General features: G+C 53.7%; 1 protein-coding gene across 1 annotated transcript in view; it reads right to left on the minus strand.

Moving 5' to 3' along the window:
- GLT1D1 (glycosyltransferase 1 domain containing 1) overlaps positions 1 to 13,749 on the minus strand; it is an 87,984-nt gene extending 74,235 nt beyond the window's left edge. Inside the window, exons 1-2 of the mRNA XM_029058200.2 lie at positions 13,667 to 13,749; positions 1,358 to 1,506 (exon numbers count right to left, since the gene is read on the minus strand). Coding sequence (XP_028914033.1) covers positions 1,358 to 1,506; positions 13,667 to 13,734 — 217 coding nt within the window. The 5' untranslated portion in view covers positions 13,735 to 13,749. The remainder of the gene's footprint in view (positions 1 to 1,357; positions 1,507 to 13,666) is intronic.
- Positions 13,750 to 15,604: the final 1,855 nt, after the last annotated feature.

The raw sequence follows: 15,604 nt of genomic DNA on the forward strand, positions 1-15,604 counted from the left end.
GAAGCTGAAACAGGTGTTTATGCAATCAATGGGGTGCTCAATTATGACAGAGTTACTGTTCTGTCTCGTAGTTTCAGCACGGGTATACAACATTTCATACATTTTGACATCAGACCTTTGGAGAACTCTCTGAGACTTTTGTTCCTTTCAAATTTGGGGGTGAGGCACTGAATCCTATGTACTTTGGCTCTAAATTATATGCACAATAATAGAACTTCAGGTCAAGGAGTGGTTTATTTGACCACATCTGCACTAACAGGAAATAGCACGCCCTGAAGCGTTACCCTCCCTCACAAAACACTAAAATGGACTCGAGCCAAAGGACAAGTCTACATGCCTTCTTCTAGTACTGACGACGGAGTTTTTCGCTGAAAACAATGGATTAATAATGACGGTTTTTTCTGCTGAAAACAATGGACAAAATGGCGGGGGGGGAACCCGTAGGATTTTTACACGCACAACCCATTCACGGCCAAAATGGCCACAGCCTGGAACCTAAGTGGTGCCGCACTGCCATAATCAATGGGGAAGGTTTTGGTCCATGTTTCCAACTACTCTGCAGGATTCCCTCGAGGCAGGTCACCCACAAGCAATGTTTTAGGCGGTTCTTGGTGTTTTAGGTGGTTGGTAACACCCACGGCCCTATTCGTAGACCCGAATTCGAACCCAGGTCTCCTGATTTCCATAACCGTACTCTATCCTGCAGGTCCAGGGGAAAGCAAGGGGGCCAGAGTTTGATGGTTGAGAATCTTTTGGAGAAGGGTGCTTCTAAATCCCAGCAAGGATCTTCCCAGTGATGGACAAGACCCTCTGCAGGCTGGGAACTTGAATATTGTCTTTCGTGGAAAAACGCCTACAGGAAATTAAACCATCCGCAGGTTCTAGCCTCAAGAATGAAATCTGAATTACCAGCATCCAGGGTCGTTCAATTAACTACAGTTTGGATGGTCAACGATCTATATAAATGCATGATTTCATTTGCCAAATGATTTGCTGCCTCTTTAAATGACAACCCTACATTATTTCATGTCTTGAAAGAGAAGCGTACTTTACATCAGAAAACAACTGCATTTTTTCTTCCTTTTTTCTACTGGGACTATGTCGGTCTTTAGTCTAATTATGCTTGGCCTGGGAAAAATGTCCAGCTTAGTGGAGTAAAAGAGCTTCGTCATAAAAAATATTTTAGCCCTACTAAATGTAATTCCTTAGTCACCCTCCTTTGATTTGTCTTCAATAAGAAAATACGGTCATATAGATTTGCAATTAGATTTTACAGAGGTGCCACTTGCCACTAGTTTGTATGCATTTCCGGGTTTCGGGTTACCATTTCTGCTGTTAAACTGAATGAGGATTTTACCCTGCAGAAGTCGGCCTCCTCTGTAAAGATGAAGGGCCAGGGCTGCTTCGAACTTCTCGGCGGAGATTAGTTTTGCGATTTCGGATGGGCTTTCAAAGCTGAAAGCATCTTTCAGAATGCATCTGTGACCCGCGGCTTCTAGATGATCCCTTCGTGAAGAAAATAAACAGAAGAAAAAGGCAGTAAACACACATTAACATGCCACGGGCATTTGCGGTGATTAATGCATCAATCAAAATAATTTTTCCTTAATAGTAGCTTTTCCTGAATTGACCTTGCTTCGGCAATTTGGCCTAAAAGATGTGCTCTCCCAGGACTGTGGAATCACCACGGTGGGCGGGGGGCAACTCCCTGCCATTCAGTTCCCCTAGGAGCAATGAACGGATCAGAGTAGTCGAAAGAGCGACCGTGCTGGAAGTAAACAATATCTACGGCAGATTAGTTACTGAAATCATTTGAACGAACTGTTCCGTTCCACCTGTATCAATCTGTTGCTGGGTTTGAATGCTCAATTACCCGGGAGTCTGAAATGGCTAGTAATTGGTGGCACTGAAGAAGACAGTTGCCCCAGAACCCAAGCGAACCAAATTCAGAGTCAGGCCCACAGAGTCAGGACTCCCCGGAGCGATTGATTGATTTGACGATCTGCCTTCAAGCTCCCACAGTCATTCTTCCTCTCTCCTTCCATTGGATATTCCTCCATCCCATCTTCGGTAGAAAGACCGGGTGTGAGTTGAGTGGAAAGAGGGGTGAAAGCGGCCTTGGGGGTGGTTTGCGTCTTTGACTGAGAAACCCAACCATCCCCAGAGCATCAATCTCACCATCATAAACTCTGCCACAAGGGCGATTCCAACACCGTCATTTCGCAGATGTGGCAACTGAGGCAAGAGGTCTTGTACAATATTTACGGTAACTGGTAAATGTGTATCTATGGAGTCCTGAAGAAGAAATCTACGCTCGGCCTTTATCCACCTATTAAAATGCTTATAGAGAAGCAGTGCGGCGCAGTGGAAAGAGCCCGGGCTTGGGAGTCAGAGGTCGTGGGTTCTAATCCCCGCTCCGCCGCTTGTCAGCTGTGTGCCTTTGGGCAAGTCACTTCACTTCTCTGGGCCTCAGTGACCTCATCTGGAAAACGGGGATGAAGACTGTAAGCCCCACGGGGGACAACCTGATTACCTTGTATCTTCCCCAGCGCTTAGAACAGTGCTTGGCACACAGTAAGCGCTTAACAAAGACCATAATTATTATAGACGAAAGCACAAACTCAGGGGCTGTGGGTGATACTTTTTTATTACTATTACTGTTGGGCTTTGGTTCCTTCCAGTTTCTTTAGAACAGCAATATTATGTAAGCATTTTTACTGTTAAAAGGGAATGAAAACTTGGATGACTTTTTATGATGCTCTTTTTTTTATTCTTTCCTGCCACTATTGATTTTTGTTTGTTTCTTTTGGTGACCTGAAATGCCTGAAATTCAAATGAAAACTGCTTTAAATGTATCAAGTGCATTTAAACAGTGCTGCCTAGTTGTTTCTTCTGAAAAATGAAGCCCTAGGAAAAAAAAAAAAAGTCATGGTATCTAACTCTTTATGGGCATTAGAGCCTCATTAAATAGAAGGGTCCTTGGAGTTACAATCGATTCCTGAGAACGATATTTTCCATTCATTCATTCATTCAATCGTATTTATTGAGCGCTTACTGTGTGCAGAGCACTGTACTAAGCGCTTGGAAAGTACAATTCGGTTACAGATAGAATGATGTACGTCTTTACCAGTTTTCTCATAGGACAGTGTTTTATAAACGGGGGATTCATTAATCAGTCCGTGGTACTTATTAAATGCTTATTATGTACAGAGCAGTGTGCTGAGCGCTTAAGAGAATACAGAACAACAGAGTCGGCAGTCACGCTCCGAGCTCAGAGCAAGCTTACAGTCTAGAGGGGGCAGACGGTCGTTGATATAAATAATGTACAATATATAATTTAAAAATATGTATATAAGTTTGGTGGGGTTGAGGGAGGGTTGACTATCAAATGACCAAAGGTCACAGATTAGTTCTTGAGACGGAGTCAGATAGTAATAATAATAATAATGTTGGTATTTGTTAAGCACTTACTATGTGCCGAGCACCGTTCTAAGCGCTGGGGTAGATACAGGGTCATCAGGGTGTCCCACGTGAGGCTCACAGTCTTAATCCCCATTTTAGAGATGAGGGAACTGAGGCACGGAGAAGTGAAGTGACTCGCCCACAGTCACACGGCTGCCAAGCGGCAGAGCCGGGATTCGAACCCATGACCTCTGGACTCCCTAGCCCGGCTCTTTCCACTGAGCCACGCTGCTTCTCTAAAATCATAATAATCGTGAGGGTACCTATTAAGCACTTCCTATGAGCTAAGCACCGTGGCAAACCCTAAGGTAGGCACAAGATAACCAGACTGAACACAGTCCCCGTCTCCCATGGGACTCAGCCTGACAGGCAGCGAGAACAGATATTTTGTCCCCATTTTCCCGCTGAGGAAACTGTGGCACAGAGAGGTGAAGTGACTGGCCTTAGATCTCCCAGCATACGTGTAGCAGAAAAGACACCCAATATTGTGTCCGGGGGAGACCAAAAGGTAGAACTATTAATCCATCGAGTAGGAGGATTTTTAAAGTAGCACTGCATATCATCATCGTCTGCCCTCTCAGGGCCATATTTTAAATTCATTACTTAAGCCTATTTTTGGAAGGTGGCAAATAAATACTAAGAACAGAAACTCTTGATTTTTTTTTTTTTGGGGGACATGAGAAATTAACCAATGACAAAGTACATTTTTATTGAATCCTAAAAACCGGGAAGAGCAACCTATAAATAAATACGGGCTTATCTTCCTACAACTATGCTACCGAACTTGAAATGCTAAGTGTTATTTGTGAATGAAAACAGGCCGATTATATTACAAGGAAATCTGAAGGGACATAAAAGGAAGCCTCATTGTCCCGATTAATAAATGTGTGTTTAAGACCCCGGCTAATTTACTTTGCTTATTTATTTGAAACGTAATGCGGGCCGAAGCTCGGAAGTCCAAGTGAATAACAATTTGCTACTTGGAGTTCATTCTGAATTCCTAAACAAGTGGAGAGCTTGATTACATTCTGCAACGAGCAATGAAGGACTATTTCAGTCCTTACAGTGAACCTCTCTGATTACGTCGTCCATTAGAGGTAAACTTTAAATATCTCAACTGCAAATTCTTATCTAAAAGATGATTGTATTTCCATTCGCTATTTCTTGATGATTATTTGTATGCGTAAATTCTTAATTTTTGGCATTAACTCACCATTATCTCCAACCTCACCAATTAAGATTTGGGAACTATAATTATGAGTCAGGCTTTCCTCCAGGAAAGATTTACCGTGCCAGGTACCGCGTTCCGTATATTACAATCTCTTTCCCAAATCACTACTCACTATGAGCATAGCAACTTTAGAGGTTAAAGGGTCCATTTAACTAAATCTTTTAGGATCTCTTCTACCTTTTTCTTCTGGAAAACAAACTTTCCTCCTCCTCCCTCAAATAACCCTCTCCTAGCTAAGGTGAGTCACTTCGTTCTGCTCTCAAACCAACTGCTGTGGGTGTTCAGAAATTGCAAAGTAAACAATTACTTTGTACTTAGAGCATATGTTCACTGAGAATCAATCAATTCTTCCCAAGGCAAAACCCAAACTGGTTGAGGGGAAAAAAAAAAAAAGGCCAAATCATAACAGCTCCTAATGGTTTCTTAGTGGTGCAGCGAAATCCACTCGTCATTCCACTCCAACACGAAGAGCAACATGGAAAGAGATCGGGCCTGGGAGTCTGAGAATCTGGGTTCTAATTCCCGCTCAGTCATTTGTCTGCTCCGTGTCCCTGGGCAAATCACTTAACTGCTTTGGGGCTCAGTTTTCTCAATCAAGAAGAAATAATTCTTCTTTGTATTCAAGAGAAGCGCCACGCCTTAGTGGATAGAGCAGGGGCCTGGGGTCAGAAGGTCACGAGTCTAATCCCAGCTCTACCACTTATCTGCTGTGTGACCTCAGGCAAGTCACTTCACTTCTCTGGGCCTCTGTTACCTCACCTCTAAAATGGGGATTGAGACTGTGAGCCCCACGTGGGACAGGGACCGTGTCCAACCCAATTGGCTTGTATCCACCCCAGCGCTTAGTATAGCGCCTGGCACAAAGTAAGCGCTTTAACAAATACCATAATTATTCTTATTATTGAACTCTTACTGTGGACAAAGTGCTACACTAAGCACTTGGAAGCATAGAATATATCAGGGTTGATTTTTCTCAACTGTAAATTACGGATCCAATATCCGTGAGCCCAGTGCTGTGAGTCCAGTGAGTAACGGGGGCTGCGTCTGACAGTCCGCTCCTCAAAAACCTCCAGTGGTTGCCTATCAACCTCCGCACGAAACAAAAACTCCTCACTCTAGGCTTCGAGGCTCTCCATCCCCTTGCCCCCCTCCTACCTCTCCTCCCGTCTCTCTTTCCACCGCCCAGCCCGCACGCTCCGCTCCTCCGCCGCCCACCTCCTCACCGTCCCCCGTTCACGTCTATCCCGCCGTCGACCCCCGGCCCGCGTCCTCCCGCCGTCCTGGAACGCCCTCCCTCCTCGCCTCCGCCAAACTCACTCTCTTCCCCTCTTCAAAGCCCTACTGCGACATCTCGGACTAAGACTGAGCCCCCCCTTTTCCTCTGCTCCCCTCCCCGTCACCCCAACTGGCTCCCTTTGCTCTACCCCCCTCCCCGCCCCACAGCACTATAATTCTATTCATTTATATTAATGCCCGTTTACTCGTCGTGATGTGTATAGACCTATAATTCTATTTATTTCTATTGATGCTATCGATGCCTGTTTACTTGTGTTGATGTCTGTCTCCCCCCTTCTAGACCGTAAGCCCACCGTAGGCAGGGATCGTCTCTCTTGAATAATGATGATGATGGTATTTGTTAAGTGATTACTATGTGCAGAGCACCGTTCTAAGTGCTGGGGTAGATACAGGGTCATCTGGTTGTCCCACATGGGGCTCACATTTTTTAATCCCCATTTTTACAGATGAGGGAACTGAGGCACAGAGGAGTGAAGTGACTTGCCCAGGGTCACACAGCAGACAAGCGGCCGAGCCGGGATCAGAACCCACGACCTCTGCCTCCCGAGCCCGGGCTCTTTCTCTCTTTACTGTTGAACTGTACTGTCCAAGCGCTCAGTGCAGTGCTCTGCACACAGTAAGCGCTCCGTAAATACGACCGAATGAATGAAAGTGTACTAACTACAGGGGTAGATTCAAGATAATAGGGGGTGGGCACAGTCCCCGTATCCCACGGGACTCACAGTCTAGGTTGGATGGAGGGAGGGTATTTAATCCCCATTTTACAGACGAGAAAACCGAGGCCCCGAGAAGCTAGGCGACTCGTCCAAGGTCACAGAGCGGGCAAAATGGTGGAGCCCAGATTAGAACCCAGGTTCCCTGAATACCAGACCTTCCGCTATGAGCCTCTTGGGATCACGGAGACGTGCGGCATTCATCCTTCAAAATCCGCTCTAGCGCTGAAAGATCACAAGGATCTTATACGACCTCTTGTCCACATCCTCTCCCTGGCCCGCAACTCCCTCCCCCTCCGTATACGACAGTCGGCTACCCTCCCCGCCTTCAAAGCCTTATTAAAATCACGTCTCCAGGAGGCCTTTCGCAATTAAACTCTCATATCCCCCGTCCTCCCTCTCCCTTTCGCGTCATCTACGCACTTGAACACGTCCCTTTTAAGGACCGGTCCTCGCCCCATCCTCGGCCCCACAGCTCTTTTGCACATATCCATCATTTATTTATATTAACGTCTTTCTCCCCCTCTCCTGTTGGGCAGGGATCATGTCTCCTAACTCTGTTGCACTGCACTCCCCCACACGCTTAAGTCTAACGCTCTGGACACAGTAAATGTTCAACAAATACCACTGATTAATATCTGTGGTATTTATTAAGTACTTACTATGTGCCAAATATTAGAATAAGCACTGGGGTAGATAGAAGAAAATCAGGTCAGATAAAGTCCCTGTCCCACCTGGGCTCGCAGGCCGGGCGGGGGGGGGAGGGAGAGTAAGTATTTAACCCCCATTTTACAGATGAGGAAACTAAGGCGCAGAGAAGTTAACTGCCTTTCTCGAGATCACACAGCAGGCAAATGGTCGAACCAGGATTGGAATCCAGGTCTCCGGAAACCCAGGCCCACGCTCTTTCCCCTTGACCCTCCCCTTCCACGATTTTTCACTAGAAAATTGCTTTGTTCCATGCAGATCCACCCGCTGACCAGATTCTTTGGAAATATAACCCGGGGAACTCAGATTTTGACAAATTACTTTCAGATTCGATTTTAGCAAATTACCGTTGAAATGTAGTTAATAACAGTTGCATCTTAGAGTTAGTGGTTTTTTAATCTCCCGTGAGGCCCCGGATCCTTTCACAAACATTTCATTTATCCTCACAGATGTCTATGAGGTCAATAGGAATATCAGTATCAGCCTCATCTTTGGAAAACGGAAAGTAAGGTTAAATAACTTGCTCAAGGGAGCCTCAAATGTCTTCTCCCTAAGTCAGCGGCCTGAAAGACTTCACACTGACCCCAAAATGCCTCACTCCCGCCACATCGTATCACAAAAAGTAAAAAATTAAACACTTAAGCACCGACTCTGGGAACAGCTCTCTTCTAGGTTCTGCGGGACCAAAACGATGGCCCAAGGCAGAGTTCCTATCCTCAAATAACTCCCGATCTGAATGGGAAGCAGCGAGGCTCAGTGGAAAGAGGACGGGCTTGGGAGTCCGAGGCCATGGGTTCGAATCCCCGCTCTGCCCCTCGTCAGCTGGGTGACTGTGGGCCGGTCACTTCACTTCTCTGGGCCTCAGCGACCTCATCTGTAAAACGGGGATTAAAAAACGCGAGCCCCACGTGGGACAATCTGATCACCCTGTATCTACCCCAGCGCTCGGCACCCGGCAAGCCCTTAACAAATACCGACGTCGTTGCCACCATTAAGGAAAAAGACAAATCGACAGAACCGAGGTCTTACAAAGGTGTCGGCGGTACGCCGACATCCAGCTTCGATCAAGGGAAGCCTCCCAAGCAGGTGAGTCGTCGTGAAAGACGGAACGGAACCGAGAGGGAGCAGGCTAGGGACGACTCAAGCATCGGTTCGGAGGTTCGGGAGCGGCAAAGGGCGAGAGGTGTACAGCCGAGCCGGCGGCACCGCCCACGGTCGAGTGGGAAGCGAGAGCGGGGTGGAGGGACCCGTCGCCCAAAGAGGACAAGGACCGGGATCAGAAGACAGTATCAGACAGTTTGTCTAGAAAACAGAGGATGGAAAAAGGAGTTTAGCTCTGGCTGCGAGGGACGGTAGCCGGAGGCCTCGGAGAGGGAATTTTAAATGGGACGAATGAAACGGAACCGATATTTTAAACGAAACGAAGCGCCGGAGAGCCGGCTGCCGGAGCCCGGGGGGGGGGGGGGGACAGCGGGAGCGGACCGTCGATCTCTCTTCACGGTATTCGTCGAGCCTACGTGCCAGGCGCTGTCCTAAGTGCCGAGGTAGACACGAGATTGGTCACGGGCCAGGTCCCGCCGGGGGCCCACGGCCTTAGTCCCCATTTTAGAGGTGGCCTAACTGAGGCAAAAAGAAGGGACTTCCCCGACGTCACCCAGCAAACGAGAGGCAGCGCTGGGAGGAGAATCTAGGTCCGCTAACTCCCGGGCCCGGGCCCTTTCCACTAGATCCCGCTGCTTTCCTGCTATCTAAAGAAGTTCACGTGAGGTGAGATCAAGGATGACAGCTAAAGAATGCAACAGGATTAAGCGGGAGCTTGGAAGGCTAGCGGAGGTCAAGGAGCCCATTTTCCCCACCCAGCCTGTAAAACTGCCTCGGCCACTGACCTGCTGCGAGACCCTGGACAAGTCACTTTGCGCGTCCGCGCCTCAGTTTCCTCAGCTATAAAAGGGATATTAGGGGAAGCAGCGTGGCTCAGCGGAAAGAGCCCGGGCTTCGGAGTCGGGGGTCACGGGTTCGACTCCCGGCTCTGCCACTCGTCAGCTGCGTGACTGTGGGCGCGTCGCTTTGCTTCTCTGGGCCTCGGTGACCTCATCTGGAAAATGGGGATTCACCGTGAGGCTCCCGTGGGACGACCCGATTACCCTGTATCTCCCCCAGAGCTCAGAACGGTGCTCTGCCCATAGTAAGCGCTTAACAGATACCAACATTATTATATCAAATACCGGCTCTCCCTCCCCCCGATCTCCCATGTGGGACGGGGATTCTGTCCGATCTGATATCCTGTATCCACCCCAGTTCTTAGGACAATGTCTGGAACGCTGTAAGTGCTTAACAAAGACCCAAGTTGCTATTATTACTATTATTATTATTCTTATCGCTGTTGTTGAGAAGCAGCGTGGCTCAGTGGAAAGAGCCCGGGCTGGGGAGTCAGGAGTTGTGGGTTCTAATCCCGGCTCTGCCGCTCGCCAGCCGTGTGACTCTCGGCGAGTCACTTCGCTTCTCTGGGCCTCAGTTACCTCATCCGTGGCTCAGTGGAGAGAGCACGGGCTTTGGGGTCAGAGGTCATGGGTTCGAGTCCCGGCTCTGCCACTCGTCAGCCGGGTGACTGTGGGCGAGTCACTTCACTTCTCTGGGCCTCAGTGACCTCATCTGGAAAATGGGGATTAAGACTGCGAGCCTCACGTGGGACAGCCTGATTCCCCCGCGTCTACCCCAGCGCTTAGAACGGTGCTCGGCACATAGTGAGCGCTTAACAGATACCAACATTATTAGTAAATCAAGGTGGGAAATAAGTGCTTCAGTCAGCGGTTTGGTCGGAGAGGGAAGGGCGATTCTAGAGACTCGGTCATTCGATGGTATTTGTTGAGCGCCTGCTATGTGCAGAGCACTGTACTGAGCGCTTGGAACGCCCAAGTCGGCAACAGAGGGAGACAATCCCTGCCCACTGACGGGCTCACGGTCTAACCGGAAAAAAAAGTCGGTATTCGTTCAGCGCTCACTATGTGCGGAGCACCGTTCTAAGCGCTGGGGCAGACACAGGGTCATCGGGCTGCCCCACCCGAGGCTCACGGTCAATCCCCATTTTCCAGATGAGGTCACTGAGGCCCAGAGAAGTCAAGCGACTTGCCCGCAGTCACCGAGCCGGGATTCGAACCCACGACCTCCGACTCCCCAGCCGGGGCTCTTTCCACTGAGCCACGCCGCTGTGAAGGCGGAACCGGCAGGATTTCCGCAATCGGTCATATTTATTGAGCGCTCACTGGGTGCAGAGCACTGTACTAAGCGCTTGGGAGAGGCCAGTGCAACAATAGGCAGGCACGACCCACTGCCCACGCCGAGCTGGAGGGGGAGTCTGGGCGTGAATGCAAATAAATCAGTTACGGTTAAGTACGTTATTCATTCACTCGATAGTATTTATTGAGCGCTTACTATGTGCAGAGCACTGTACTGAGCGCTTGCAACGGACAGATGGGTAACAGATAGAGACGGTCTGTCGTTGAGTGCCGAGGGGCTGGGGGCGGGTGGCGATGAATAAAGGGGACCGGTCAGGGCGCCGCAGAAGGGAGTGGGAGAAGAGGAAAGGAGAACTTCAGCAGGGAAGGCCTCTATTTTGTTAATGAGACGCCCGTCGCCTCGATTCTATTTAGTCGCCACTGTTTTTACGAGAGGTTCTTCCCCTCGACTCTATTCACCGCCATAGTTCTCGTCAGTCCGTCTGCCCCGATCAGACCGGACGCCCGTCAAACGGCAGGGACCGTCTCCATCTGTCGCCGACTTGTTCATCCCAAGCGCTTAGTACGGTGCTCTGCACCGAGTAAGCGCTCAATAAATACTACTGAATGAACGAATGAATGAACAGAATGGGAGCCTAGGCTCCGAGACAGAGCAGAAGAGAGCGGAGAAGGGGATGGAGTCGAGGGGGCTCGGAGGCCCGACGCTTTCCGGGGAGGAGGTTTTAATAATAATAATAATAATAATAATGACGATGATGACGTCGGTATTTGTTAAGCGCTCACTATGTGCACAGCACCGTTCTAAGCGCTGGGTAGATTAAAGGTCATCGGGTTGTCCCAGGTGAGGCTCGCAGGCGATCCCCGTCTTCCAGATGAGGTAACTGAGGCCCAGAGAAGCGAAGTGCCTCGCCCGCGGTCACCCAGCTGCCAAGCGGCAGAGCCGGCATTCGAACCCATGACTTCTGCCTGCCCAGCCCGGGCTCCTTCCACCGAGCGACGCCGCTGACCGGGAGGGGCGTCGGGGTCGACGTCGTCCGGCGCGGAGCCGGGGCGCCCGAGCCTCCCATTTAGAGGCGGGGAGGACCCGGCCGGAAACGAGGAGCAGCACGGACGGGGGGACCCCACCGGAAAGAGTCGGGAGACTTGGGTTCGGATCCTGCTCCGCCGAATGCTTGCTGGGAGGGGCCTCGTGCCGGTCACTTGATAACAACAGCGATAACGACGACGGTGTCCGGTAAGCGTTCGCTACGCGGCCGGCAGTCTACTAAACGCCGGGGTGGATACAAGCCAATCGAGCCGGACGCGGTCCCCGTCCCGGGCGGGGTTCGCGGTCTCCATCCCCGGGTAAGCGGCGTGGCCTAGTGGCAACAGCCCGGGCTCGGGCGTCGGAGGTGGTGGGTTCCGATCCCCCCGCCTCCGCCGCCCGTCCGCCGTGTGACTCCGGGCAAGCCACTTCCCTCCTCGGTGCCTCGGTTGACCTCATCCGGAGAACGGGGCTCGAGACCGCGAGCCCGACACGGGGCCGTCTCGTCACCTTCTATCTCCCCCGGCGCTTAGAAGGGTGCTCGGCGCACGGGAAGCGCTTAAGAAACACCGGAATTATCGGCACCGACCGTCGGCGCAGACGAGGCCGCCGGGGTCCGGAGCAGGGAGGCGACTCGCCCGAGGTCACGCGCGGCAGACGAGCGCAGCCGTGCGAAGCGAAGACGAGCGACGCGGCCCCCGGCGAGGGCCCACGCCCGGCGGTCAGGGGCCGCGGGTTCCGACCCCGCGACCCCGGGCGGGTCCCGACCCCGGGCGGGTCGCTTCGCTTCCGTCGGCCTCGGCGACCTCGTCCGTAAAACGGGGACGGGGACGGGGAGCCCCGCGGGGGACGGCCCGATGACCTCGCGTCCGCCCCGGCGCTCGGGACGGACGGCGTCGTCACTCTGGTCGTCGTCCTCGTCCGAGGCGGCGGCGGCATTCGGCCCTCCGGACCGCGTTCATTCGCTCGGCGACCCTGGTTGAGCGCCCGCTACGCGCGGCGCACCGGACCGAGCGCTCGGAAGGCCCCACCGGGCAACGGACGGAGACGACGGCTGCCCGGGCGGGGGGTCGCGACGGGGGGAGCCTCACTCGTCCTTCCCGCATAGGCCGCGGACGCCGGGAGGGCCGAGGGACGAGGGGACCGGGTCCAACCCAAGTCGCGTCTGTGTGTGGCGGGAACCACGGAGAGGCGGCGCGGCGGAAAGGGCCCGGGCTAGGGGGTCGGTCGGAGGCCGCGGGTTCGAATCCCGACCCCGCCCCTCGGCGGCCGGGCGACCGTGGGCAAGTCGCTTCCCTGGGCCTCGGCGACCTCGTCCGGGAGATGGGGATGAAGACCGGGAGCCGCACGGGGGGCCGCCCGGCGACCCCGTATCTCCCCCAGCGCGTAGAGCGGCGCTCCGCACCTAGTGAGCGCTTAAATACCAGCATCACTCTGTCGGCTGTGTGACCGTGGGCAAGTCACTTGCCTTCCCTGGGCCTCGGCGACCTCGTCCGGAAGATGGGGATGAAGACCGGGAGCCGCACGGGGGGCCGCCCGGCGAGCCCGTATCTCCCCCAACGCTTCGAGCGGCGCTTCGCACCTAGTGAGCGCTTAACCAATACCCACATTATCGTTATTACTATTATTATTATTAAAAGGCGGGGGGGCTCGTCCGGGGGTGTGTGTGCGTGCGCGGTGTCCGGCTCGGCCCCCTCGGCCTCCCCGGCGGCTCGAGGAGCGGCGGGGCTCGGGGCCCGGGGAGGCAGAGGTCCCGGGTGCGAATCCGGCCGTGGCTCCCCTCCCTCCGGGCCGCGGGTCCGTCCCCTGGGGAAAGGGGGACGGGAGCAGATGGGGGCCCCACCTGCCGCCACGCCCTGGCCCCGTCCGCCCCCGCCCGCGGCGCTGACGGCGGGACGACGACGACGAGGAGGACGAGGAGGACGAGGAGGACGACGAGGAGGACGACGAGGAGGACGAGGGCCCCCGGGCCGGGCCGGGCCGGTCCCGCACCTACCGGATCCTGTGTGCGGTGACGGCGTTGCCGGTGTGGGCGCGCAGGGCCGCCACGAAGAGGAGCCGCATGCTGCCGCCGCCGCCGCCGCCGCCGCCCGTCTCCTCCTCCTCCTCCTCCTCCTCCTGCTTCTGCTCCTCCTGCTCCTCCTGCTTCTGCTGCTCCTCCTCCTCCTCCTCTTCCTCCTCCTCCTCCTCCCCGGGCCCCGCCCCCTCGGTAAGCCCCGCCCCCTCCCGCCTCCCTCCCGCCCCCTCCCCTAGGCCCCGCCCCCTCCCGCCGGGCCCCGCCCCTCCGCCTAGGCCCCGCCCCTCGGTCTTCCCTCCGGGCCCCGCCCCCTCCTCAGGCCCCGCCCCTGTAAGCCCCGCCCCTCTCTGGCCCCTTATCTAGGCCCCGCCCCCTCCCTCTGGACCCGCCCCCAGACCCGCCCCTCTCCCCGGGCCCCGCCCCCTCTAGGCCCCGCCCCTCGGTCCTCTCTCCCGGCCCCGCCCCCTCGGTAAGCCCCGCCCCTCCCTCTCGCCTCCCCCCAGGGCCCCACCCCCCCCACCCCCCCCCCCAGGACAACTGAGGCTCAAATCGGCAGCAGGGGCAGCAGCTGCAGCGCCTTCGTTCGTTCGTTCGATGGTGTTTATTGAGCGCTTACTCTGTGCAGAGCACTGTGTACTCGAAAAGGGAATGGAACCGAAAGGCAGGGAGGATTCGAACCCAAGGTGGTGACGCAAGCAAGGAAAGCAACACTCCGAGACAGTGCTGGGTAGATAGATCAGAAAAGGGAGGAAGGTGACCCAGCGCCCGCTCGCCTCCGGAGAGGCACGAGTGACGCAACAGCGTGGCTCAGTGGAAAGAGCACGGGTTTTGGAGTCGGAGGCCATGAGTTCGAATCCCGGCTCCGCCACTTGTCCGCTGTGCGACTGCGGGCGAGTCATTTCACTTCTCTGTGCCTCGGTTCCCTCATCTGGAAAATGGGGATGAAGACCGTGAGCCCCACGTGGGACGACCCGATTCCCTTGTGTCTACCCCAGCGCTTAGAACAGTGCACGGCACATAATAAGCGCTTAACAAATACCAACGTTATTATTACAACGGCCCCCCTCTCCTGTTTGGCCGGGCCTTTATTGGCGACGCGGAGGAAAGTAGCCAATCACACGAGAACTCGGACGAGTGTGTTTTCTTCAACGACAAAAGAGACTCTTCAAGCGGGCCTCATCTGTTTTGGGTAAGAATAATTATAATCATAATAATAATGTCGGTACCTGTTAAGCGCTTACCAGGTGCCCAGCGCTGTTCTAAGCGCTGGGGTAGACACAGGGGAATCGGGTGGTCCCCCGTGGGGCTCACGGTCCTCATCCCCATTTGACAGATGAGGGAACTGAGGCCCGGAGAAGTGAAGTGACTTGCCCACGGCCACACGGCTGCCGAGTGGCGGAGCTGGGATTCGAACTCAGGACCTCTGACGCAATCTCCCGTCCAAGCAGGCCTTATCTGTTTCGGGGAGAGAAGCAGTCTCCCGTCCCCCGGAATTTGGAGTTTGCAGATGTGATATACATCCCACCCGAGATGGGGGACTTCCTGAGACGAGAACGGAGTCGTTTAGATCAAGGGCTGCTACGCTCGGAGTGCTGTTTTTAGCGCACTGGACTGAGCGCTTGGGATGGACAGATGGGCGACAGCTAGAGACGGTCCCTGCCCTTCGACGGCACTTCCTACTACCGCCACTACTACCGATAACAATAATTGTACTTCTTTTGAGCGCTCGGCTGCGCGTCAGGCACCGTCATCACAACGGTAGCGTGGGTTTAAGCGCTTACTCTGTGCGGAGCGCCTGTTCTCAGCGCCGGGGTCAGCGGGCGGTCCCGCGTGAGGCTCCCACTCTTCATCCCCATTTTGCAGATGAGGTGACCGAGGCCCAGGGAGGCGAAGTGATAATGTTGGTCTTTGTTAAGC

This window comes from Ornithorhynchus anatinus, chromosome 2, assembly GCF_004115215.2.
Source record: "Ornithorhynchus anatinus isolate Pmale09 chromosome 2, mOrnAna1.pri.v4, whole genome shotgun sequence".
Lineage (NCBI taxonomy): Eukaryota > Metazoa > Chordata > Mammalia > Monotremata > Ornithorhynchidae > Ornithorhynchus > Ornithorhynchus anatinus.